This window comes from Myxine glutinosa, chromosome 3 (genome assembly GCF_964187855.1).
Source record: "Myxine glutinosa chromosome 3, kmMyxGlut1.1, whole genome shotgun sequence".
NCBI lineage: Eukaryota > Metazoa > Chordata > Myxini > Myxiniformes > Myxinidae > Myxine > Myxine glutinosa.
Window position 1 is genome coordinate 118923188 of NC_136263.1, and position 25617 is coordinate 118948804.

General features: G+C 46.9%; 1 protein-coding gene across 3 annotated transcripts in view; it reads right to left on the bottom strand.

Annotated features, from left to right (window-relative positions):
- Positions 1-25617, bottom strand: part of LOC137423243 (homeodomain-interacting protein kinase 2) — a 143112-nt gene that overhangs the window by 67017 nt on the left and 50478 nt on the right. For all 3 annotated transcript variants that reach the window (XM_068110166.2, XM_068110165.2, XM_078774496.1), the window contains exons 3-4: positions 8222-8345; positions 174-293 (exon numbers count right to left, since the gene is read on the bottom strand). In XM_068110166.2, coding sequence (XP_067966267.2) covers positions 174-293; positions 8222-8345 — 244 coding nt within the window. The remainder of the gene's footprint in view (positions 1-173; positions 294-8221; positions 8346-25617) is intronic.

Genomic DNA, 25617 nt, shown 5'->3' on the forward strand with positions numbered 1-25617 from the left:
TTATAATGAACAAGGTGAACAAGATTGCATAGCTTTCTTGATAACATGTCCATCTAATAACATAGCTTTCTAATTTAAGCTCATATATGAGTCTCGACTTAGTACACAAACAAAAACAAAAAACAGTGAAGTACACAATAAGTGTCAAAGCATCCAGTCTACCTGTGACCTACCTTAAGCCTCCAAAGGGGATAAGAACCATTGGTATCACGGGTAAAAAAGCGAGTCGTTTTGGTGCCAGCATTGAGGAGGTGTTCCGCTGGTAGGCCCTGAGTCTGGGAGATGTATCGAATCTGAAAGAGAAAGGAAGCAGGAACGGATAGAGCAAAAGGGACCGCAGGAACATGACCATCTATAAACATAAACAATCAGAAGTTATATGAATCTACATGAAAGAACATTTCATTAAAGGACATTAACAAATGCAAATTCCAGCAAATTAAAGGATAAGTGAGATTCAAGAGTGAGATTGACATTGCAACTTTTGTATTATTACAACTGCAGCTGAGGATGTACCAGCCAGCATGAAACACCGAATCATTGGGCCAGACAATTTTGTAGTGTTAAACATGCCAGATTACACTTCCTCCTTTCACTACACAAGTATCAGTCGATTTGCCTAAACAATATCAGGAAGAGCATGAACGCAGATACACCAAGTGCTTTCCTGCAGTGCAACTTCAATTGTGACAGAACTTGCTATGTCGTAAACCAACACCTGACATGTTAGAGAAAACAAAGTCAGCCACAACACCTGACATGTTAGAGAAAACAAAGTCAGCCACAACACCTGACATGTTAGAGAAAACAAACGTCAGCCACAACACCTGACATATTGGAGAAAACAAAGTCAGCCACAACACCTGACATGTTAGAGAAAACAAAGTCAGCCACAACACCTGACATGTTAGAGAAAACAAAGTCAGCCACAACACCTGACATGTTAGAAAAAACAAAGTCAGCCACAACACCTGACATGTTAGAGAAAACAAAGTCAGCCACAACACCTGACATGTTAGAGAAAACAAAGTCAGCCACAACACCTGACATGTTAGAGAAAACAAAGTCAGCCACAACACCTGACATGTTAGAGAAAACAAAGTCAGCCACAACACCTGACATGTTGGAGAAAACAAAGTCAGCCACAACACCTGACATGTTAGAGAAAACAAAGTCAGCCACAACACCTGACATGTTAGAGAAAACAAAGTCAGCCACAACACCTGACACGTTAGAGAAAACAAAGTCAGCTACAACACCTGACATGTTAGAGAAAACAAAGTCAGCCACAACACCTGACATGGAGAAAACAAAGTCAGCCACAACACCTGACATGTTAGAGAAAACAAAGTCAGCCACAACACCTGACATGTTAGAGAAAACAAAGTCAGCCACAACACCTGACATGTTGGAGAAAACAAAGTCAGCCACAAAACCTGACATGTTAGAGAAAACAAAGTCAGCCACAACACCTGACATGTTGGAGAAAACAAAGTCAGCCACAACACCTGACATGTTAGAGAAAACAAAGTCAGCCACAACACCTGACATGTTAGAGAAAACAAAGTCAGCCACCAGTAAATACACAAAAAAGTCATGTGTAGTTTTTAACTTGTTCTGATGTGTGATTTCTATTAGTCTACCTTCAATCTCCACCTACCAGCATGTACTCTGCTATCATCATCACAACAAGTACAAAAAGTTTTAATTAAAACAAAAGCCGCGTCGATGTTACACAATGCCTAGATGCAACTGTGCCTATAACGTCGATGTTATAGGCACAGGACATTCCTATTGATTCGATTACTTGATGTTATTTTTGTGCAAAGTGAAAATATATCTCGGCAATTTCCCGTGTGTGGCGACGAAGTTTTAATATATCTCGGCATTTTCTCGTCTGTTATTTCAGGCGGTGTATGACTGACCATGCCGCGATTTAAAAAAAATATATCTCGGCAATTTCCCGTGTGTGGCGGCACGTGAACGAAGCTATGCTCCTCTCTCCACATTATTGTGACGTATAAATTAAATATTTCATCGTGACGATTGTCATCAAATGGACGAATTTTTAATATATCTCGGCATTTTCCCGTCTGTTATTTTGGGCGGTGTATGACTGACCATGCCGCGATTTAAACAAAATATATATATATCTCGGCATTTCCCCGTCTCTTATTTCGGGCGGTGTATGACTGACCATGCCGCGATTTTAAAAAAAATATCTCAATGGACTTGAAGTTACAGGCCTTTGAGAATTCATTTCGTTCTATAAAGGGCAACTTTCATCGGATTTTCTTCCCGTTTTTTTTCAACCGAGTCTAAAAGTATGTTAGCGACTGTGAAAAATGAAATGATATATCGAATTTGATTTGAAATAAACTGTGTGAGAGAGGAAGACACCACGGGCCTACAAAACAGGCCTCAAAGCTATGCGAGTTAATAAAATGGTGGATATTTGTTTATATGAAGGCTCTCCCAGAATGGGTGGAGCTATGGTTCCCAGAATGGGTGGAGCTTTGAGGTTTTGTCTTCTCTGCAAGAACAAGAAGAACAAGAAGAAGAAGAACAACAACAACAACAGCAGAGGGCACTCGATGAGCAGCGTCTGCGACGCGGCTAAAAATGAATTGCCTTGTTAATTTAATGGGATAGGGCTTAAAATAGTGATACCTTCTTAAATAGAATCAAGATTTAATAGTAATAAAACACTTTCAAATCAAAGATGGAATTTGGAGAAGAATACTACAAATTGAAGGTGAACAACATTGATTGCCTGGGTCTCTTGATCAATTGCAGGTATGAGTCACTCAGCCACTCTGAGAGAACATTCAAGATCTGAGCACATGCGGCCTGTGTCAATCACCGATGAAGGCTGCTGTGGCAGAAACACAAGGACATCCTGAGTGTTTGCCTGTTTTGTCAAAACCCTGATTTTTAGCTCACCTGGAACGACGTTCAGGGGAGCGTATGCGATGACGCGTCTTCCGTCCGTAAACACTTGCAACTTCTTCTCCGAAACCGCTGATGGGATTGCGATCAAACTTGGCACATATTATATTTGTTGTGTTGTGACTAAAGTTTGGTCATGGCATTAAAAAAAATCGAAGTCTGAGGGGGTTTACCGGGGGTCAAAGTGCATCCAGGTTTGACCCCCACAAATATGTATTTGCCTTGTTCTCTGAAACTACACACACTATTTCGATGAAACTTGACCACAACCTTCATCACCCGTGCTGTACCAAAGTTTGTTCATGGAATTTTAAAAAATCTGCCCCTTTGAGGGATTACTGGGGGCGGGAGGGGGGGTTGCCCCCAAAAATAGGTATTTGCTTTTTCCTGAGAACCTACATACACAATTTTGATGAAACTTCACCACAACAACCCCAAAATAGGTATTTTTTTGTTTGTTTATTTAAAGTCTTATGATTATGTTAGTATGATTCTACATGCTGCCCTGTATTCTAGCAACCATTAAAATTGGTTTAAAATACTGATACAGTTTTGAGATTTGTATATATGACATCATTAAAGGTTAAAGGTTTGCCCCCCATAGTTAGTCCACAAGCAACACGTAGGCCCACTTAGAGTATTAGTTATGTCATAGTATGTGTAAGAGTAGGCCATTTCCCTAGTAATATCTGCGTTGTGTAAAGAAATGAGCTTAGGTCCTTTCATATTTGCGCCACCCCCCAATTACATCAGTGGGCATAATCGATCCCGCACCCCATTTGGCATCCCTCAAGTTTGTTACGCTTTGGCTACCCGCAATTTGTTACGCTTTGGCTGCCAGCAGCGTTCGCTGCCCTTTGTTGGCTCGAAACTAGCCAAGTGACACGAGGTAGGCCTGAAAAGAGGGAGGAGCGCGAGGTCGGGGTGTGGCAGAGTTGAGGAGCACGTCAGAGGCGATGACGGTAAGGGCTGCCAGCCAACCAGGGCTCGGAGGGCATGGCGTGATAAGGCGTGGTGAAGAACGTCTGGTGAGTTCCAGAGGGTTCCAAGGGCGTGGCAATAAAACCCTTTGCGCGAGGCCCCCACCTCAGTTATGAGAAGGGAGAGGCAAGCGCTCGAGTCGAGGACTGTATCGAAAGGACTGACCCGGAGTTGTGAGGAGGACTTGGAAGCACATTGTTAGCGCCGATTGAACTGTTACACACGCAGCTACGCGAGTGATTAACCGCCAAAGCCCAACCCTACCATTAGCCCCGTAATTATCCCGTGCACGCCAACGACACGCGGAGAGCTCCTGCCGTCTACTGTTTCATCTACTTCGCGGTGCGAGCTGGGGACCAGAGGGAGAGCTGCCCGGACGCCTTCCCTGGACCATCGACCTGTTCGTTTGCAAACCCCGTGTGAGTGTGTCTGAGTGTGAATGGGCCCATTTGTCCAGGGAATAAGTTAAGACTGTACTTAAGGACTGCACTGTGTCTTCTTCTGCTGAACCATTGTAGATTGTGTAAATAAATTCTGTTCTTCCTTTCTTCCAAATTCGACCGTTTCTGTGATTTCCATCATTGGGTAAGCGTGGCACGATTAAGAACTGCTTGGATCGGGTTTAGTCATTGATAACGGCTCGGGTCACGGGTTCGCTACCGCTCGGCGTATCCACCAACACCCGTGATTCGGGCGGGGCTTATTTCCTCGTTTCTGGGCAGCGTGAGTAATTAGGTAATAGCGAATTCCAAGTCCTAAAACCCTTTTTCGCGCTGACCGGGAAAGACGTCATAGGTCCCGGGTCCCATCGGTTAGTCAAAGACAAGGGGACTAATCCCCCCTTGGTAAGAGGAACAGGCCGGTGCGGAGATCTGCAACAATACCTTTAGTCAGTTTATTCGACCAGGTGAGCACCCAGGGGTATTAATTACATAATTTATATACATATTAATTATTACACCTTGCTCACCAAGTGCGCCCAGGCGGTGAGCTCCCCTATGTTTCTGCTCCAGATGCAGAGATTAAATTCCTCTGTTATATGTATTTCATTTTGGCAGACACATCACATGTCTTTGCCGAAGTAAAACTTGTCTGTACAGGTAGATGTCAGGCACAATAAATCTTCAAGAAAACCCAACTCCATTTTTGTGGCATAAAAAGATCAAAAACAAAAATCACTGTAAACAGGTCTTTAAAAGGCCAAGGATGGGCAAGGAAGTCCCAAGACGAGAACAAAATATTTGTTGGAATTCATACAAATAACATGCAACAGCTTAACAAGGGTAGAGATGATCATGCTGTTGCATTGAAGAAGATCTGAGATGGTGGTGAAGATCTAAAGGGAACAACGAGATTGAAAATAATGTGGAAGTTGGTTCCACAAGTGGGAAAAAGAGAAAGGAATGAGTGGAGGTGAGCAGTGATCCTGTATTTTGGGAGTTTCATAAGAAGGGGGTTGATGGTGAACAATGTGAGCCATGCAGAGACCTGGGGAGGGGGAGTGTGGGAGGAGGAGTGGGGCAGTGGGGCAGTGGGGGGGGGGGGGGGGGGAGACAAAGCAAGGAAAGAGCACAGGGTGCAAGATCAGAAAGGAGGCAGGAGATGACAGATTGACCACCAACCTGTCTGTGATAGGAAAATGATAAGCCCACAGACTCAGCTTCCGTGCGGGAGATTCCGATGATCTTGAAGGCCTTGGTTTCCACGGTGTCGAGCTGAACAAGATGTGAGGCAGAAAAGCCAGCCCAGAGGGCAGAGCAATACTCCATCAAGATGCGGATGAATAGAAGTTCACGTGTGCCAAGGAAGGACTTTGTATGAGAGAGGATGGCCAGTCGGCGGCTGGCTTTGGAGGCCAATTTTGAAACGTGGTTTACCCAAGAAAGATCATCACTGATAGTGAGATCCAAGGTTTTGAATGACTGAACTTCCTCAAGAGGATTGTTAAGAAAGTAGATGGGTGGGGTGGGGGGTGGGGGGGGAGATTTACCAGACAGTCCTTTCGGAAAGAGATAGTGAGAGTTGGAGATCTTTCTGTAATGAAAGATGTATTCCAAGTGTTTGACCATCTTGTGATTATTTTCAAGGTCTGAAGAGAGCGAAAAGGCTGCAGCGTTCCTGTCTGATGGATGTGGGATGTCACTGTCTGAAGGATGAGAGATACATTAGATCGTCAATTCTAAGATCTACTGCAATCTATGTGCACTGGTGAGGTCCTGCATTGTTAATTGCTCAGTGTGGTTGCCATTGGCTTTTTAAAAGCCAACTTTAGAAAAGCAAAATTAAGGGCACACAAAATAACTTCACCAATTAAATAATAAAGCAAGGAATGGGCAGAGAAAGAATGAAATCATATTGCCTTCTAATTAATGGTATTCAAGCTCAAATACACATGTGTGCGAAAGAATATGCGTTGGAGTGGATAGGGGTAGATGCAAAATTTTGTCATTCTGTGTTCCAATAGGGAGATGGGACATTTTCTCAAATCATCTACAAAGTAAACACACGAAACGTTCAAAGTAGCAACAAGAAAAAAATATGAGTATGCATAAAACTTTTACAAGTACATAAATTAGATAGCATGGCTTGACAATAAAATAATATAAGACTATCCATAGGCACAGCCCTGTGGTGCAAACACCCTTACCATTGCAAAATAACAAACTTTGATTGATAAAAAGGCAAATACACATAAATAAATAAATAAAATGTATGCAGAATCTGCCATTTTTAGTCAATTTTGCTTTTTGTTTCTACATAACCATCATAATAATTCAGCAAGAATACAATTTTGAGCTAAAATCGTTCAAAATTAAAACCACCCCAAATACCCAAAACTAAAGCAAAACTCGAGCAAAGTCGATGGTACGCTATCGCAAATCCCCATCCTTCCCACCTAAAGCCAAGTTTAAATATGGCATAAAGTCCCACCATGAATGACCCACGATCAAATTTGGAGTTAAATGTTTTTTCCCCATTTTTACCCCGGTGACGCCAAGTTCCCACATGTGTTTTTGTGAAATGCAGCAGGTGCACTCTTCTGTAGGGCATGAACCGGGGGTTCAAATCCAAAAAAGCGTGTCATAGTTCATGGGCCCCCTTATGTTGATTGCATAAACAAAGTTTCATTAAAAATGTGCCCATAATTGCATATTTTGGTATTTGACCATTGACCTGACCACAAAAATGAAAATGCTCTTGCACCTTCGTGCCATGTGGTGTTGGGCTAGCGGCTAGGGTGCCGGCTTAGGATCCCAGGATCCTGGGTTCGAATCCCGGTCGATCGCTGAATTAACGCCAGGGGGGTTGACTCAGCCTGTCATCCTTCCAAGGTCGGCTAATTGAGTACCAGTTCACTGGTAATTCCCTGTTTGTCGCTAAAGGCGGCAAAAAGGGTTGGCGTCAGGAAGGGCATCCGGACCGTAAAACATTGCTTCAAAAAGGGGACCAAAAAACAACAACAACCACGGTTCCCGAAAAAGGCCAACCCCTGCTTGTGGGGAAAAATGGCCTCTAAAGGTGGTTTGGTTTTTTACCTTCGTGCCATGTGGTGATCATAACTACCAAGTTTGGTGAATTTCTGCACAACCGTTTAGGAGACTATTGGGTCTGTTGGTCCAATGGACCCAATTTTCATTGGTCTTCACGGCCTTGCAGCATACCTGCCTGCTGTACCGCTCGAGCATTAGCTTGCCTTTCACCAAACCCACATGTGCTCCGGCCAGGGCTGGGAAAAGGATTTATACATTCATTATTATGATTCCCAAATGATACTACTATTATTATTGTTGTAATTATTATTAGTGTTAATTAATATATGCTTTGTTACAATGTTGTCTTTTTTTTGGTTATTACCTCCGCCACCGAAGGAGGGTGGAGTTTATGTTTTCACCCCTGCCTGTCTTGTCTGTTTGTTTTATCTGTTTGTGAACAGGATATCTCAGAAAGTTGTGGACAGATTCAGACGAAATTTGGTGGAGAGTTTGGGAATTTGACAAGGAAGAAATAGATTTTGGTGGAGATCCAGATCCGGATCTGGATCTGAGAATTTTTTATGCGACTCTTCACCATTGAGTGATAGTGCTAAAACCGATATATATCAGGATATCTCAAAAAGTTATGGACAGATTCGGATGAACCTTGGTGGACAGATTGGGTGTGTGACAAGGATTAACTGATTTGATTTTGTCTAAGCTCCGGATCAGAGAATGTTTTTACGTGTTTCTTCACCATTGAGTGATAGGGCTAAACCTCATCAATAGCAGGATATCTCAAAAAGTTGTCTTCTTACCTGATCATACTCGGAAGCACCAGGGTACAAGGGCCATCCCAAGAACAATTCGGCGATGACACATCCCAAAGACCACATGTCTATGGCCTCACTGAATGGTAGTCCCAAGATGATTTCAGGCGCTCTGGTATAGAGAAGGCAGGGGGAAGGCACAGACATTAAGACAAATGTGTCATTGGGCCGACACATAAAGGCCAACCGAAGACAACAAGCACAAGAAGTAAAAAAGATAGACACACGATTATATAAGGTTAAATTTTTAATGTGCAGTGCACAAGTCCCAAGGAAATGTGATAAATTTATCACGTAAATATTTACATTGTGCAAAATATGAGTAGGCCACACCTGCAAAGCAATGTCGTACAAATATGCCATACATCCAGCTCCATGCTAAAATATTGAGATTTGTAAACAGCAAGTAACTTTTATTGGTTGTAAACAAAGAGTTCCTGCCGAAACACACGAACAGAACTTGTTTAAAGACAAATTAAGTTAAAAAGATTTTCAAAGGCAAGATTTTGCTGATTAAGGAAACCACAAAATTTGATGGATGTTTCATCATCTATTCCCACCACAAATTGTTCAAAGATACTGTGTGAACTGTGGTCATCACATGTCAGGGTAGATCGCCACGAAACCAAGGACGAGGCAGAAGCAATTTGCTCTTAAGGGGTGGAATACGTGAGCAGCAATGCCTCAAGCACAGCACGTGCACCGTAAACAAATTACCTGCAAGGACATTTGCAAACAGGTAGCAATGAGCGGCTTAAACTAACTCAAAATCAAGAGACTCCAACGCTAGTGAAATTTTCCACGTTTCAAAACACAAATGTAAAGGGATAGGAACGGTTGCTTTGATTATATCGGTGTATATTGAAGTTTGTAATCATTTGCAAGTTGAAAAGTAGCACAATCTCACACAAGGAAGATTTCAGCTTTAAATGAGAAATGTTTTCTCCGAATGTCACGAACCAAATTTCAAAGCACTGACGACAGAGTATGGTGATGAACAAAATGCCTCATTCGGCCTTTTCCTGGCTTGGTAGACCCATGAAAAAATACAGTATATAAAGTACGAAGGAAAAATAACCAAATTATGTCAAAGGTTGGAGTATTCACACAACATTAGTACATCAGCCGCTCAATTTACCAACGAATTAACCACATTGTGGAGGTAGAGAGCAGCATTTAAATAAAACAACAACGCCACCATAAAGATGCATTAAAATCAAGCTTGAAGCAGAATATATTTAAATAAAATACACACAGTCATTACATTACCAAATACCTTTCTGAAATGCTATGCTATGGTATGTCGTACTGTAATGCTATGCTATGTATGTGCTGTATAAACTCTTTTGATGAAAAGTTGAGATGTGACTATATATATATATATATATATCAGTCACTTTGCGATTTCATACCATCAGTGGTGAACCGCCATTAAGGTATCCCATCCAGCTATGCTGTACCTTAATGGGAGCGATAAGTGCCATCTGCCACATGGCACATTACCTCTGGTATCCACTCATTATATGGAATCCCCTGGATGAGCGTATGTACATGGCAGTGACGTCATTACTTGCGCTCATTGAAAGCTGGAGAACTGCACATATATTTGGATTGGTTTGCTCCCGGCTGCATCCAGGGGATTCCATATAATGAGTGGATACCAGAGGTAATGTGCCATGTGGCAGATGGCACTTATCGCTCCCATTAAGGTACAGCATAGCTGGATGGGATACCTTAATGGCGGTTCACCACTGATGGTATGAAATCGCAAAGTGACTGGTATATAACCGAAAGGTTTTCAGAGTCATAAGTGTATGCAGTACTCACTGCGTTGCCCTGATGAGCCCCAAAAGGGCGAAACCAGGTCGGTAACTGTGAGTTTTACATACACTTATGACAGTATCTGAACTAAGATCAAAATTCTGCTCTGTCAGAGGGTTCTCTTGAGAGCTTGACAGGCAGAGCGTATGTACATGGCAGTGACGTCATTACTTGCGCTCATTGAAAGCTGGAGAACTGCACATATATTTGGATATATATTATATATATATATATATATATATATATATATATATATATACATATATACATATATATATATATTGTTGCGGTTTTGAGTTTTGTACAATAAAGGTTAAATTTCTCCCCCATAGTTAGTCACATTACAACATGTAGCCTCGTGATAGTGCAGTTATTTCTTAGTATTTGTGAGCATAGTCCTTTTCCTGTGTTAGTCTTGCGTTGAGTAGAATAATGAGAGTAGGTCCTTTCATCGCATCCATTGCCTTATGCCTCCATTGCCTCCTTGTGCTGCCTTTGGCTTTTTGGTGCGAGTTAACACGAGGCGGGCCTGGCAGGTCGGGTCGGGACCGAATGAGGGCAGCGAAGAAGCTGACGGTAAGCGCAAGCCGCCAATCAGGGCTCAGAGGGAGTGGCTGCGGCAATGCGTCACAGGGTGTGGTTGGAACGTTCGAGAGGGCTCAGGGCATGTCCATATAACCTGTTGCGCAAAGCCCCCAAGAGAGTTGGCAGTAGAGTTGGCAGTTGAAGAGTGCGTTGAGTGGAGTTCGGGGAGAGGTGAGCTTGTGCATTGAGCTATTAGAGAGGCGCGTATTGATGAGAGTTACGAGATCGGAGAAAGACGCGCATGAACCAAGTATAAGCGCTCGTATTAAAGTGACGCTCGGTTGAGCTTGAGGTTGAGCCTCTATTGCATTGGGTTACGTGAGTGATAGCGCACCAGTGACTCAACGCGCTGTGGAAAGCCGCCGAGAGACATGTACATTCCCTCCCACCTTCCTGCCTCATCATCTGCCCTTTTGTTCGAGAGACGCGCTACGAGGATCCTTTCCACCACCTGCTTGCCATCTTCGCGAGACGTGCTGGGACCGTGGAGAGCACGCCGGGCCGCCGATCCTGGACGACCAAGGCAGCGCATGAACATCATCCTGCCTGCAATTCCCCTGTGTGAGTGTGACCGGGCCCATGTCTGGGCTTAATATAAGACTGACTAAGTTCTGCTCTGTGCCTGATTTCTACCGAATTGTACATTGTGTAAATAATAGTAATTCAATCCTGTTATTCCTTTATTCGACCATCTCGTCCCTTCCATCATTGACTAAGCGTGGTAGGAATAGAACTGCTCGAATCGGGTTCCAATACTGGAAAAGTGCACGGACCACGTGGTACACAATCCGCTCGGTGTACTCAAATTACATGTGGCTCGTGCGAGGCTTGCTTCCCCGCTTCTGTGGCGGCGCAGGTATTTAGGTACGTGCGAGACTCGGTCACGTAACCCTACCTTGCGTTTGCCCGGAAGGGGCGTTTCAGGTCTCGGTTACGCCGGCCCAGAAAGAACAAGGGGTTTAATCTCCCCTTGGTAAGGGTAGGAAGGGCGGCGGAAAACCGTAACGATATATATCTCTATATATATCTCTATATATATCTCTATATATATCTCTATATATATCTCTATATATATCTCTATATATATCTCTATATATATCTCTATATATATCTCCATATATATCTCTATATATATCTATATATATATATATATATATTGTTATGAATTTGGTAGAGCAATATCTAGAGCTAGGTAGATCTGAATAGGTAGGTATTCGGCTGTCGTGACAGGGACTCTACATGTAATAAGTTCTTGATGTTTAGGCGTTTGTCGGGGTAAGATGTATGATTGTGGATCTACCTGGAGGTCCGAGTGTTAAATAGTGAGGGATTAAAGGTAACGCCCCTGTGAGTCTCACCTGGTAGTCAAACCTCTGTCCATTATGGCACTGCAAACCACATAAACATTAGTTAGGTCCTTAGCGCAACATTAAATAATTCCCTTTCCCTGACATTGACTTCGTAATAAATAGACAGGAAACCAGGCCAAAAACACCGCCACGGTTGGCCGCCGCCGTTCGCACCTCAAAGGCCTACCAACCTCGCTGGCACGTGTTACAAAACGACCGCGGGGGGGTCGCGGACGGGAGATGTCAGGAGTCGCATGCCGCAGAGGGCGTGACCTGGGCGAGTTGGGAGGCTGTGATTGGCTGAGGAGTGCGCCAATGGGACGTGATCGGCCACCAATATATGCGACGGTCGGACGCCATTTTCGGGGCAGACGCAGGCAGACACCAGAGAGTTCGTAGGAGTTGGTTGGAGCACACAGTCGACGCAGAGACACAGTTGGTGGAAAAGCTCCCCGAAGGCAGTTGGTGGAGAGTTCGTTCACACACCGAGCACACCAAGCCCACAGAGCACGCGGCAGTTCGCAGCAGTTCGTTGCAAGTCGAGCCCTCCGTTGAACCATTGGTGCACGGGCCTTGTGGAGATCGTCCTCGTGTGAAGCTGCTGGCCACGCGTCGGACGCGTGGTGCTTGGAGCGGGGCCTCGTGGAGCTTGGAGCGAAGGACCTGGTGGTGTGCGATCGGGCCAAAAGGAGCGGTGTTGGACGGCCGCCACCAAGACGACGAAAGACAGATAAGCCGCATCCGCGTACATTTGAACGACGTGACGTGTTATTTTTGTATTCATAATCTCCCTCGTATCGTGTTTGCTGTCAGTCGTGTGGGGACGTCCCGATTTAGAGTTATTAGATTTACCGGCGCGGCTTTTTCACTGTATTACTATTCGATAATAAATCCTTATATTATTTTCTATATATATATCTGAACGCAGTTTTCCTGGGTGTTTGATTTTAATAGATAAGGTTGCGGAGCCTTCGCTGTGTCCCGCCATTCCGCGCGTTTGTGTTGAACTTGAATCCGCCATTGAGTTTCGCCTCGGGAGTTAAAGTCTCGCAAATCGGCCATCCGTAACTGTGGTGTTAATCACAGTTGCGTAACAAGTGGTGTCAGGAGTGTAGGATTTGAACCCGTCGGACAAATTTTTTTTTTGTCCGCGGCGAGACATCGACACGGTCGGACAAATTTTTTTTGTCCGCGGGGAGAAATCGACACGGTCGGGCGTACATTGCGCCCGACGTTCGAACGAAAATTTTTTATAGTTGAGGCGGAGAAATTTGATAATCAATTGGGCAAACGGAGCGCGATATCGCGTCTTCGTCAAATTTAAATTGTTTCAGGAATTATTAAAATAAATACGCGCGCGGGGAACGACCTTCCGAAAAGCGGATGTCGGAGGTCGACGAGATGGAAGTACGCAGCGAGGCCTCCGTCAGCGTTGGGAGTGAGCCGGAAATAGGGGAATTAGATGTCGAGGTGAGCCTTGGAACCTCCCCCGTCCCGAGCACCAACTTATCCCCCTCCCCCACCGGGGAGTCGGGAGCAGTAGGAACGGCCCCGACAACCGACCAGATGTTGGGTCAATTGCTTCAAAAAATGGAGGGAATGAGTAATGGGATGGGAGAAATGAAAAATAAAATGGAGTCCCAGGGGAAGGAATGTAGGGAAGGAATGAAGGGAATGAGTGCTCGCTTGAGTGACCAAATTAATGGATTAAAAGGGGAAATGAATGCTCAGAACGAGCAATTGGAGAACAGAATTAATGCCCAAACAAAAAACATGGAGGGGCAAATGGATAGATTGAAGGAGGGTTTGAAAGAACAGATCGAAGGGATGGACAGCAAAATTGAGGGATTGGAGGGAAAAGTGAATGAACGAATGAATGAACAAATGAAAGAGAGGAATGAAGAATTGGAAGGAAAAATTGGGGAAATGGCACAACAGCTGGGGAAACGAATTGATGGCATAGAAGGGAGTGTGCAAAACCAAATTACGGGCAGACTGGGGGAATTGGAGGATAAAGTAGAAACTAGAGGGGGGGAGATGGAAAAAGCCATAGGGGTGGCAAGTGAATCGATACGGACAGAATTAATGTCAAAAATAGAGGAGGGCGTGACCCAGGCTGTCCGGAGGGGGGAAGCGTTGGAGGGTCGAATTGATAAAGCAAATGGGGACCTGGAAGGCTATCGGGGCCGGGTGGATGCCAGAATGCTACAGCAGAGTGAGGAATGGGGACTGCTCAACCGGCAGGGGGGCAAATTGGCCGAGGAGGTGAGGGGGTTGGAAACCCGCATAAAAGAGCAGGAGCAAGGGTTAATTGAGAAAGGCCTGTGGGGGCCACTAATGGATAATGAAAGGGTGAGTGATTTTATGCAGGAGCGACTGGAGATCTGGGACAATACCATCAAGAAGGAGGTTGGTCGGGTTCAAGAGAGCCTGAAGGAAGAGGTGAGTAGGTCGGTTAAACATTTTCAGGACCAGATTAAGGTGACCCAGGAGACCCTCACCACGAGCCACATTTGGACACCAGAGGCTCCGAAACGGAATACCCAGTTGGGGGGGTGTTTTGGCCCCGGACTGGATTTGGACAGAGAGGAATCGGGGAATAGAGTCTCTGGAAAAACAATCCCCCTCGTACATTTTGACGGATCAGGGAGCCTCGAGGCTTTCCTGACACAATTTGAGTGCGTGTCTCAGCTCAATGGTTGGGGAGAGCGGGAGCGCATGGGGAATCTGGTGGCGACACTGCGTGGGTCAGCCGCCGACGTGTTAAACGTAGTCCCAGAGGGAATATTGACCAGCAAGGCCATTTGTGAGGCCTTGAATAACAGGTACGGGACAGGCGCAAGGTGCGACCTGGTCAGGGCACAGCTGCTGCATCGCAGGCAAAAGCCTAATGAGACGTTGCAGGAGCTGGCCCAGGATATATACCAGTCTGTGAGGATAGCATACAGGGACCTACCAGCACAGGCGTGGGACAAGCTGGCGATAGAAAAATTTATGGCGGCTCTCCCTGATCCTGAGGTCCGGACGTTGGTGGAGTTACAGGACCCACCCACGGTGCACCGGGCAGCGGAATGCGCGGCGAGACTGACCTTTTTGAGAAGGTCGAACCGCGCATCGGAGAGGGCACCTGTGACGGTACGGCAGACCGAGGTGCGGGATCGGGAAAAGCCAGAGGATGACATCGGGCGAATGTTAAGGGGAATCAGCCGCCAGCTGACAAATTTGATGGGGGGACAAATTGCAGGGAGCGAGTCACGACAGGGTGGTCCAGGTTGGCCATCAGGACGGCCTGATTTTTATCGGGCTGGGCCGGGAGAAAGGGGGGCTCCACCTGGCTACCAGAGGGGTCCGTTCTTGGGGACTTGTTTTAGATGTGGGAGAAGAGGGCACAGTCAGAGGAATTGTCGGCAACCATATGGGCCCCCACCTCCTGACAGGCTTCGCAGTCCAGAAAGGAGGGGGCCCCCAGTAGGTCCACAGATGCCAGACAGAGGACCACCACCTCCGCCTGGGCCAATAGAGGTAGAGTGTGCGGGAAACTAGAACGAGCCGAGCATACGGGGCCATGCTCGGCTGGCAAGTGTGTGGAGAAGCGCCCTCCTTTGGTGGAAGTAGTGAATTGCGGACAAATTGGCACGGGTAATCTAAGGGTTAGATGCAAAATTGAGGGAGAATTTTGTGAGGCTGTGGTGGACACTGGAGCCAGTGACACCATTATCAATCCGGGTGTGCTAGACCAGAGTGTTGGAGGCTGGGACAAAATTGATAGGGTAGAAGGACACAGCCTTCAACTGGCTACGGGGGCAACGGCACCAATATTGGGACGCGGAGTGGTGAGGATGGAGTTGGGTGGCCTGGAGGTCAGCGTGGTTGTGTGGGTGGCGGGGGTGTGCGATCAGTGTCTGTTGGGACTGAGTTTCCTGGTGGAACATGACTGCCAATTAGACCTTGGGCGTGGTCATATGTGGTTGGGCACCGAAAGGCTGCAGTTAATGGGACTGGGGGATGACGAGGAGGTGCAGGGGACGTGGCTGGAGGTGCCGCGCACTGTGACCGTGCCTCCCAGGTCCGAGAGAGTCGTGATGGCAGAGTTAGCAGCAGGTGCTCAACCCATTGGCCAGCTGGGGCTAGTGGAGTCGTGGTCCTCGCAGGGGACGGAGGAATTAATGGTGGGTCGCACCCTCATAGACACCCGTGGGCCTATGCTGGCAGTCAGGCTGCTCAACTTGTCCGACAGCCCCCGCACTATAAGGGGCGGAGCCATCGTAGCCAAATGCAGTAGTGTAGTAGAGGTCACCGGAGGAGGTGGATCCACATGCTTGCCAGTACAGCCGGAAGGAGGGCAAAATTTGGGGAAATGTGATTGGTCAGAGGGAGTGCGGGACATGATGACACGCTCTGAAGAGGGCCTAACATCGGAGCAGGTAGAGACGTTGCACAATTTGGTTGGTAAGAACTTGGGTGTTTTTTCTCTCTCCCCCGAGGATGTTGGACGCACGAGTCTCGTCAGGCACAAAATTAGCACTGGCGAGGCTCGGCCTGTTCGCCAACCGCCGAGGCGGCTCCCTTTCGCTAAGAAAGAGGAGGCAGAGGAACAGGTGAGCAAAATGGAAAGAGCCGGATTTATCGAGCCCTCGGTGAGTCCTTGGGTGTCACCCATTGTGCTGGTGAAGAAGAAGGACGGGACCACTCGGTTCTGTGTGGACTACCGCCAGCTCAATCATGTGACACTCAAGGACTCGTATCCCCTGCCAAGGATCGATGACACCCTCGATGCCGTTTCAGGCTCAACGTGGTTCTCCACGTTGGATTTAAAGAGCGGTTATTGGCAGGTGGAAATGGATAAAGAGGCGAGGGAGAAAACGGCGTTCACCACAGGAAAGGGTCTCTGGCAGTTTGTCGTCATGCCCTTTGGATTGTGCAATGCCCCTGCCACGTTTGAGCGTCTGATGGAACGTGTTTTAATTGGCTTACCGTGGCAGACTTGCCTCGTCTATTTGGATGATGTATTGGTCCACGCTCCCACATTTGAACAGGCTGTCGAAAATTTGTCAGACGTATTTGGGAGATTAAGGGGTGCCGGGTTGAAATTAAATCCGAGCAAGTGTGAAATTTTCAGGAGGGAAGTGACTTACCTGGGTCACGTGATCAGTGAGAGCGGCGTGGCCACTGACCCAGGAAAGGTAAAATCTGTAAAAGAGTGGCCCGCCCCTAAAAATGTAAGGGAGGTCCGAGGATTTTTGGGCCTCTGCTCGTACTACAGGAGATTTGTGGCAAATTTCGCGGAAATTGCAAGACCTTTGCACAAATTGACAGAGAAAGGAGCCAAATTTGTATGGTCAGAGAGCTGCCTCGAGGCATTCAGTCACTTAAAACAACGTCTGGTGGAGGCCCCAGTTTTGGCATACCCAACGGATGATGGCAATTACATCCTGGACACAGATGCGAGCCAGGAGGGATTGGGAGCTGTGTTGTCACAAATGCAACAGGGAGTCGAGAGGGCTATTGCGTATTACAGTCGGGCACTTTCGAGGCCCGAACGAAATTATTGCGTTACCCGCAAAGAACTATTGGCCTTGCTGTCTGCAGTTGGACACTTTCACCCTTACCTTTATGGGAGGGAGTTTGTGATCCGAGTGGATCATGCCTCCTTGCAATGGCTCCTTCGGTTCAAAGAGCCGGAGGGACAAATTGCAAGGTGGCTTGAGAGGCTGCAGCACTGCAGCAGTATAATTTCACTGTGCAACATCGGCCTGGCAAAGCACATGCCAATGCAGACGCTCTCTCTCGGCGCCCCTGTTGGGAGGCACAGTGTAAATTTTGTGATAGACAAGAAGCCAAGGATCCAATTGGGCAGGGCCAAATTGATGCATGCCTATATGCAGCGAGAGTGACCAGGCGAACTTTGCCACAACCCCCACAGGAATTGGGCGATGTGAATTGGCAAGAGAGTCAAAGGGAGGATCCCGTTTTGGGGCCCCTTTTTCATTGGCTAGAGGAGGACAAAAGACCCTCTTGGGAGGAGATTGCTCCACACGGAGCCCAGGTAAAGGCCTATTGGGCACAGTGGCAGATGTTGGGGTTGAAAGAGGGCTATTTGTTCAGAAAGTGGGTGACACCAATGGGTGATGTAGCTTCCTGGTTGATAATTGTACCTAACAAATTGAAGGAAGTGGTTATGGGGCACGTGCATGGGACTAGGACAATGGGACATTTGGGCGTGGCCAAGACTTTGTCCAAATTACGACAGAGGTTCTACTGGGTGAATTCGGGCAGAGACATTCAAAATTGGGTGAGATCCTGCGACCTCTGCCGCGGTAAGAAGGGACCCCCACGGGCGCGCAAGGCCCCGCTCCAGGTGTACAATGTCGGGGCACCGCTCGAGCGGGTGGCAGTAGATGTGGTGGGGCCCCTGCCAGCCACCCGCCGAGGGAATCGGTACATTATGGTGGCAATGGATTACTTCACCAAGTGGCCAGAGGCCTACCCATTGCCCAACCAGGAAGCCCGGCTGGTAGCTCAAGTTCTAGTTGAGGGATTCTTCTCCCGATTTGGCGTCCCAAGGGAGCTACACACTGACCAGGGCCGGAACTTTGAATCTGCCCTCCTGCGGTCGGTGTGCGAGCTCCTCCAAATTCATAAGACCCGGACGACTCCCCTGAGGCCTCAATCGGATGGGATGGTAGAGAGGTTCAACCGGACACTGTTGACACAATTGGCCCTCTTTACATCTGAAAACCAACAGGATTGGGACGAGCACCTTCCCTTTATATTGATGGCATACCGGACCGCCCAGCATGCGACCACTCGGTGCACCCCCGCCTTGTTGATGTTCGGTAGGGAGATGCGAGTCCCCACAGATTTGTTGATGGGACCGTCACCAGGGGAACCGGGTGAGCCAACTGTGGAGAGCTATGCAACCAATTTGAAAGCGAGCATGGAAAAGGCTCATGAGTTTGCGAGGAAGCAAATTGGCTTGGCTTCTTCGCAGATGAAAACGCGGTATGACGCTCGGGCTCACACACCTCGTTTCCTTCCTGGAGACCTTGTTTGGCTCTACTGGCCCCGGAGAAGGAAGGGGGTGTGCCCAAAACTCACTTCACCTTGGAAGGGCCCTGGGGTGGTGCTTCGGCAGGTGACTGATGTGGTGTTCAAAATTCAGATGGGCCCGCATGCCCTTTCACAGATAGTTCACGGGGATAGATTGAGCTCCTACATGGGTCGGGAGGCTCCGGAGTGGATTGGAAGGGTGAGGGGGAAATTAGGTGTGGTGGATGGCACTCTTGAACCTGACCAACCTGCAACTACCTGCACTTGAGGTGAGTGTTTTAAGGAGTACTGTCCCAGGCTTCAGGATTTGCTTTGGGAAATTGGGGACATGTAATTTGGAGTTGGGAGGTGAGAGCGAGTGATGACATGGCCGGTGAGGGGATGGAATGGGAGCCACAGTGTCTTGTGGGTGGCGTATGTTTTTGTGTTGTGGTTAGGTGTTTTGATGTGGTCGTGAGAGTGGAACCTGGAGAGTGAGTGATGATTATTGGAGATAATGAGGGGCGATAATTGTGCTTTTTGGAAATGTGCTAATGGAAATGTGTAAGGATTCAATGATTCGAACTGTGAATGGGATTTCACATTGGCAGGCCATGGCAAGCCTTGTAACACCTTTTACACCATCTATGAATTGTACTGAATTGTGCTGAGTTGTGTGGAGAATTGAATGGCAGCGGGGGAGGAAGTGTGTTTTGGGGTCTTGTGGGTGGGGAAGGTGTGTGTGTCCGCAGGTACAGAGCAAGCTCTGAGGAGCGATGCCTGCGGGCCCCCCTCTGCGGCAATTACCCCTGGCAGCCGGTGGTAACTGGAAATTGGAGCTCGTCGGTGGAGGGTCTGGTTGGGCGCCGCGGGGTGAGGAAGTCCCCCGGTGACCCGTGTTGCTGCGCGAAAGCAGGAGGCAAAGGAGCCTGGTGTGTGTGGAGACCCTCACCGGCGAGGTAACGGCGGAAAGGGGCTGTTGGGCTGTCATGGGACCAAGAGGTAAAGGGGGGGGGGGGCAATGAACTTGTAAGTCGGTTGACTTGTTTTTGGGACTGCGGGCACCACAGCCTGATGCGCCCCCACCATCTTTTTGTGCGGTACCTCCCCGCTGCCTAGTTGAGGAATGCACACACACGTGAATGACATCAATGCCATGGTCCTGCAGGGGGGTGTATTGAAGAAGAACCTTATTGATTTTTGAAATGCCTTGATGACCTATGGAATGAGAATGAGTGGTTAAGGGGTCTGTGTAGCATGAATGTGGGCGAAATCCACCGAGCCGTGTCACTCACCTGTAACATCTGGACAGGGCCCGTGGAAATTTAGGGGGATGCATTGGGGATGGCCCCGCAGGTAAGGTTGTGTCTTGTGGCATCCACCGGGGGACGCGGTCTGTAGACCGGGGTATGTACAAAGGTTAGAGTTTTGAGTTTGGAAAGATGGTTAAGTTTTGTGGTTAAGTTAGTGTTGTGTGTTGTTGTTTCCTCCCTCCACAGGAACAACGAAGAAAATGTACATACTTGCATGATGGTTAAGGGGTTCAGCATGTTAAGGAAGTGTAGGTAGGTAGTCCGACTCACTTCCCACAGCCCTTCCTGATTTATTTAATAGGTTAATTAAGTGTGTGACAGTAAGTGTTAAGGCTGGAATGGTAGCGCCTGCGGTGAACCTTGCAGGAGCTACGGTTCCAGGGGGGGGGGGCTGTGTTATGAATTTGGTAGAGCAATATCTAGAGCTAGGTAGATCTGAATAGGTAGGTATTCGGCTGTCGTGACAGGGACTCTACATGTAATAAGTTCTTGATGTTTAGGCGTTTGTCGGGGTAAGATGTATGATTGTGGATCTACCTGGAGGTCCGAGTGTTAAATAGTGAGGGATTAAAGGTAACGCCCCTGTGAGTCTCACCTGGTAGTCAAACCTCTGTCCATTATGGCACTGCAAACCACATAAACATTAGTTAGGTCCTTAGCGCAACATTAAATAATTCCCTTTCCCTGACATTGACTTCGTAATAAATAGACAGGAAACCAGGCCAAAAACACCGCCACGGTTGGCCGCCGCCGTTCGCACCTCAAAGGCCTACCAACCTCGCTGGCACGTGTTACAAAACGACCGCGGGGGGGTCGCGGACGGGAGATGTCAGGAGTCGCATGCCGCAGAGGGCGTGACCTGGGCGAGTTGGGAGGCTGTGATTGGCTGAGGAGTGCGCCAATGGGACGTGATCGGCCACCAATATATGCGACGGTCGGACGCCATTTTCGGGGCAGACGCAGGCAGACACCAGAGAGTTCGTAGGAGTTGGTTGGAGCACACAGTCGACGCAGAGACACAGTTGGTGGAAAAGCTCCCCGAAGGCAGTTGGTGGAGAGTTTGTTCACACACCGAGCACACCAAGCCCACAGAGCACGCGGCAGTTCGCAGCAGTTCGTTGCAAGTCGAGCCCTCCGTTGAACCATTGGTGCACGGGCCTTGTGGAGATCGTCCTCGTGTGAAGCTGCTGGCCACGCGTCGGACGCGTGGTGCTTGGAGCGGGGCCTCGTGGAGCTTGGAGCGAAGGACCTGGTGGTGTGCGATCGGGCCAAAAGGAGCGGTGTTGGACGGCCGCCACCAAGACGACGAAAGACAGATAAGCTGCATCCGCGTACATTTGAACGACGTGACGTGTTATTTTTGTATTCATAATCTCCCTCGTATCGTGTTTGCTGTCAGTCGTGTGGGGACGTCCCGATTTAGAGTTATTAGATTTACCGGCGCGGCTTTTTCACTGTATTACTATTCGATAATAAATCCTTATATTATTTTCTATATATATATCTGAACGCAGTTTTCCTGGGTGTTTGATTTTAATAGATAAGGTTGCGGAGCCTTCGCTGTGTCCCGCCATTCCGCGCGTTTGTGTTGAACTTGAATCCGCCATTGAGTTTCGCCTCGGGAGTTAAAGTCTCGCAAATCGGCCATCCGTAACTGTGGTGTTAATCACAGTTGCGTAACAATATATATATATATATATATATATATATATATATATATATATATATATATATATAATTATATATATATACATATATATATATAGAAACCACCTTTAGAGGACATATTTCCCCGCAGAGCAGGGGTTGGCCTTTTTCGGGCACCGTGGCCCCCTTTTTGAAGCAATGTTTTATGGCCGGATGCTCTTCCTGCCGCCAACCCTGTTAGTCGCCTTTTGCAACACGCAGGGAATTACCAGTGAGCTGGTACTCAATTTGCCGACCTCGGAAGGATGACAGGCTGAGTCAACCCCCCTGGTGTTCATTCAGCGCTCAACCAGGATTCGAACCCAGGATCCTAGGATCCCAAGCCGGCACCCTAACCACTAAGCCAACACCAGGCTGTACATACAGTATGTACATATATATATATATATATATATATATATATATATATTTATTTATTTATTTATATATATATATATATATATATATATATATATATATACATACATATATATATATATACATATATATATATATATATATATATATATATATGTACAGTCATGACCAAAAATATTGGCACCCTTGTACTTTTTAAAAATAACTCACAATTTTCTCTGAAAACAAGTTGAAATTGACAAAACTATTTGGTCTCCACAATTCTTTATTTCACTGTTAATATTGCAGAACCTTTGTTTTTTGATTCAGAACTTAATATATCCTTTTAAATCAGAAAATAAGAAATGGCATTGACAAAATTATTGACACCCTAGATTAATATTTGGTAGCACAGCCTTTGGACAAAATAACTGCAGTCAAGTGCATCCTATAGCCATGGATGAGCTTCCTACACATCTCTACTGGCAGTTCGGCCCACTATTCTTGTACAAACTGCTCCAGTTCTCCCAGATTTGAAGGCGGCCTTCTCCCAACTGCAGTTTTAAGATCTCCCCACAGGTGTCCAATGGGATTTAGATCTGGACTCATTTTTGGCCACTTCAGAACAGTCCAGCATTTTGTCTAGAACCATTTCTGGGTGCTTTTTGAAGTGTGTTTCAGTCCATTGTCCTGCTGCAAGACCCATCGTGACCTTCGACGGAGACCCAGCTTTCTGACACTGGGTTGAACATTGCGCTCCAAAATGCCTTGGTAATCTCCTGATTTCATGATGCCATGCACACATTCAAAGTACCCAGTGCCAGAGGCAGCACAGCAACCCCAAAACATCACTGAACCTGCTCCATGTTTGAATGTACGGAAGGTGTTCTTTTCTTTGAAGGCTTCATTTTGTTTTCTGTAAACATAGAGATGATGTGCTTTGCTGAAAAGCTCTAATTTGGTCTCATCTGTCCACAGGACATTCTCCCAGAAGGATTTCGGCTTGTTCAGGTGTGTTTTGACAAACTCCAATCAGGCTTGCTTTGTCAGTGAGGTCCTCCTGGGTCTCCTACCCCTTTCATTGAGTTGGCGACGGATGGTGTGAGTTGAAACTGTCATACCTTGTGTCTGAAGGTCAGCTTGAATCTGTTTGGCAGTTGATTAAGGTGCTTTCTCCACCATTCGAACAATCCTTCACTGCAATCTTCAATCAAGTTTTCTCTTGTGGCCACGTCCAGGGAGGTTGGATACAGTGCCATGGGCTTTAAACCTCCTGATAACATTGCGTACGGTGGATACAGGAACATCAAGGTCTCTTGAGATTGACTTGTAGCCTTGAGATTGTCCATGCTTGGCTACAATCTTGTGTCTGACCTCCACAGACAATTCTCTGGTTTTGTTTTTCTTTTCTCCATGCTCATTGCGGTACACACAGTGACACAAAACAGCAGAATGACTCCTTTTCTCTATTCAAACTGGTTGAATGTGTGATTTTTCTATTGCAGGCACCTGCAACTCACCACAGGTGAGTTCAATTCCAAAGTAAAGGAGAATCACCTGCTTGAAATAGAATTATTTCTAACAACTTCTAAAAGGTACCAATAATATTGTCTGGACCATTTTATGATTTCTGTGTAGAATAAGCTAAGATTTAGTGATTTTTTCAGCTTTTTTTGTTTTGTTCCACTGCAAACCAAAGAAATACATATGTGGATACCAAAAGACTTTTTAATTTCAACAATTTTCTGGAAGAAATGGTGCATTATTTGTGCAAGGGTGCCAATATTTTTGGCCACGACTGTATATGTATTTTTTTTTGGTCCCGCTTCATAAAGGGAGGGGCTTGGCCGCACGCCATTGCACTGGTGAGTTCCCTTGATGGATGAGGGGTTCGTCACCCACTTTGTGAGGTTCAAGGTGGATTGGGGATAATTGCCTATTACTTCGATGAAATCCCTAGTGGGACAAAGATGATAATAAATCTTTTCTTTTCTAAAATGTTTATTAAAGGGGGCAATTGAAGACGATTTCATTAAATTCTCTTCCAGAGAGGGGAGCAGCTGTTTCAGGCTGAAGACACTGTAACCCATTTCCAGCCTGGCGTTTAACTGTCTGACTTTGGAGGATCTGTTATCATAATATTCTATGTTTGACCTTGGAAAACATTCTTTCCCTATGAGGCTTCGACTTGCCAATTTTGTACAATTTCTCTTCGAGACGGCAGTCCATGGGGGGGGGGGGGAGAGGAGATGTTGTTTGGAGTTATCCTGACCCTAGGGGAAATTATTTTAAGCCAAATGAGGGTTGATGCTGGCTGAGATGTTGGTGCGGGCTGTACATGATTGTAATGACTGTGATGTCATCCATGCTGGCATTACTGTCCTACACGCCACGCCATGCCTCCCATGCATGTTATCCTTATCGATTAATAAATCTCTTGTACACTGTCGAGGTGCTTATAAAACCCATGACAGATGGTGACGAGGATGGGATCTGCCCTGAAGGGGGGAAAGATGGGGCCGTTGCTCGAGTGCAGCAGGCTTCTGGGCGCCCATTAAATGGTGAGAACTTTCTCGGTAGAATGGTAACTTCTGCTGCCATTGAGCGAAGGATCCTGTCTTGGCTTGATCTCCAATACGGATTCGAATGAAAGGTAAAGGGAATGGACACGGTACAGATATTTGTTAAAGATAAGGGTGGTAAAGTGGCTTGGGGCCCCGGGCACTTGTGAATGTTTTTCCAGGAGCCAGCCTGGACACTCAGACGCGCTGTGAGTGTTTCAGAGAGGCAGCCTTGAAAGAAAGTCTGGACACACACACATGAGAGGTCCGGCAGGAGTGTCACAGTTGGATGCATTATGAGTGTCTCTTTGAGGGACAGGTGGTACCTGTACACTCGGACGCTCGCTACACTCTGCCTTGAGGACCTGAACGATGGCAACATCCTAAGGGTATTCTCGTGCATCCATCGGTGGAGGAAGCCGGATAAGGGGTGCCTCATTCAAGCTAACGGGTTGCGGAGTAAGGGAAGGAAGGATACCCGCAAGAGGGGCAATGGACAAGGAACATCTGGTGAAAGGGGGAAAAAGTGATCACTAGATATATGGTACATTGGGAGCCATTTGGCTGGTAGGCTGAGGAATGTCTCCATTCGAGATGGTCGATCGGTAAAGGCTAGTTTGAGAGGGAGCCTTGAAGATGCGCAGGATACTATAAGAGAGGTGAAAAATATGCTGCCGGCAGCA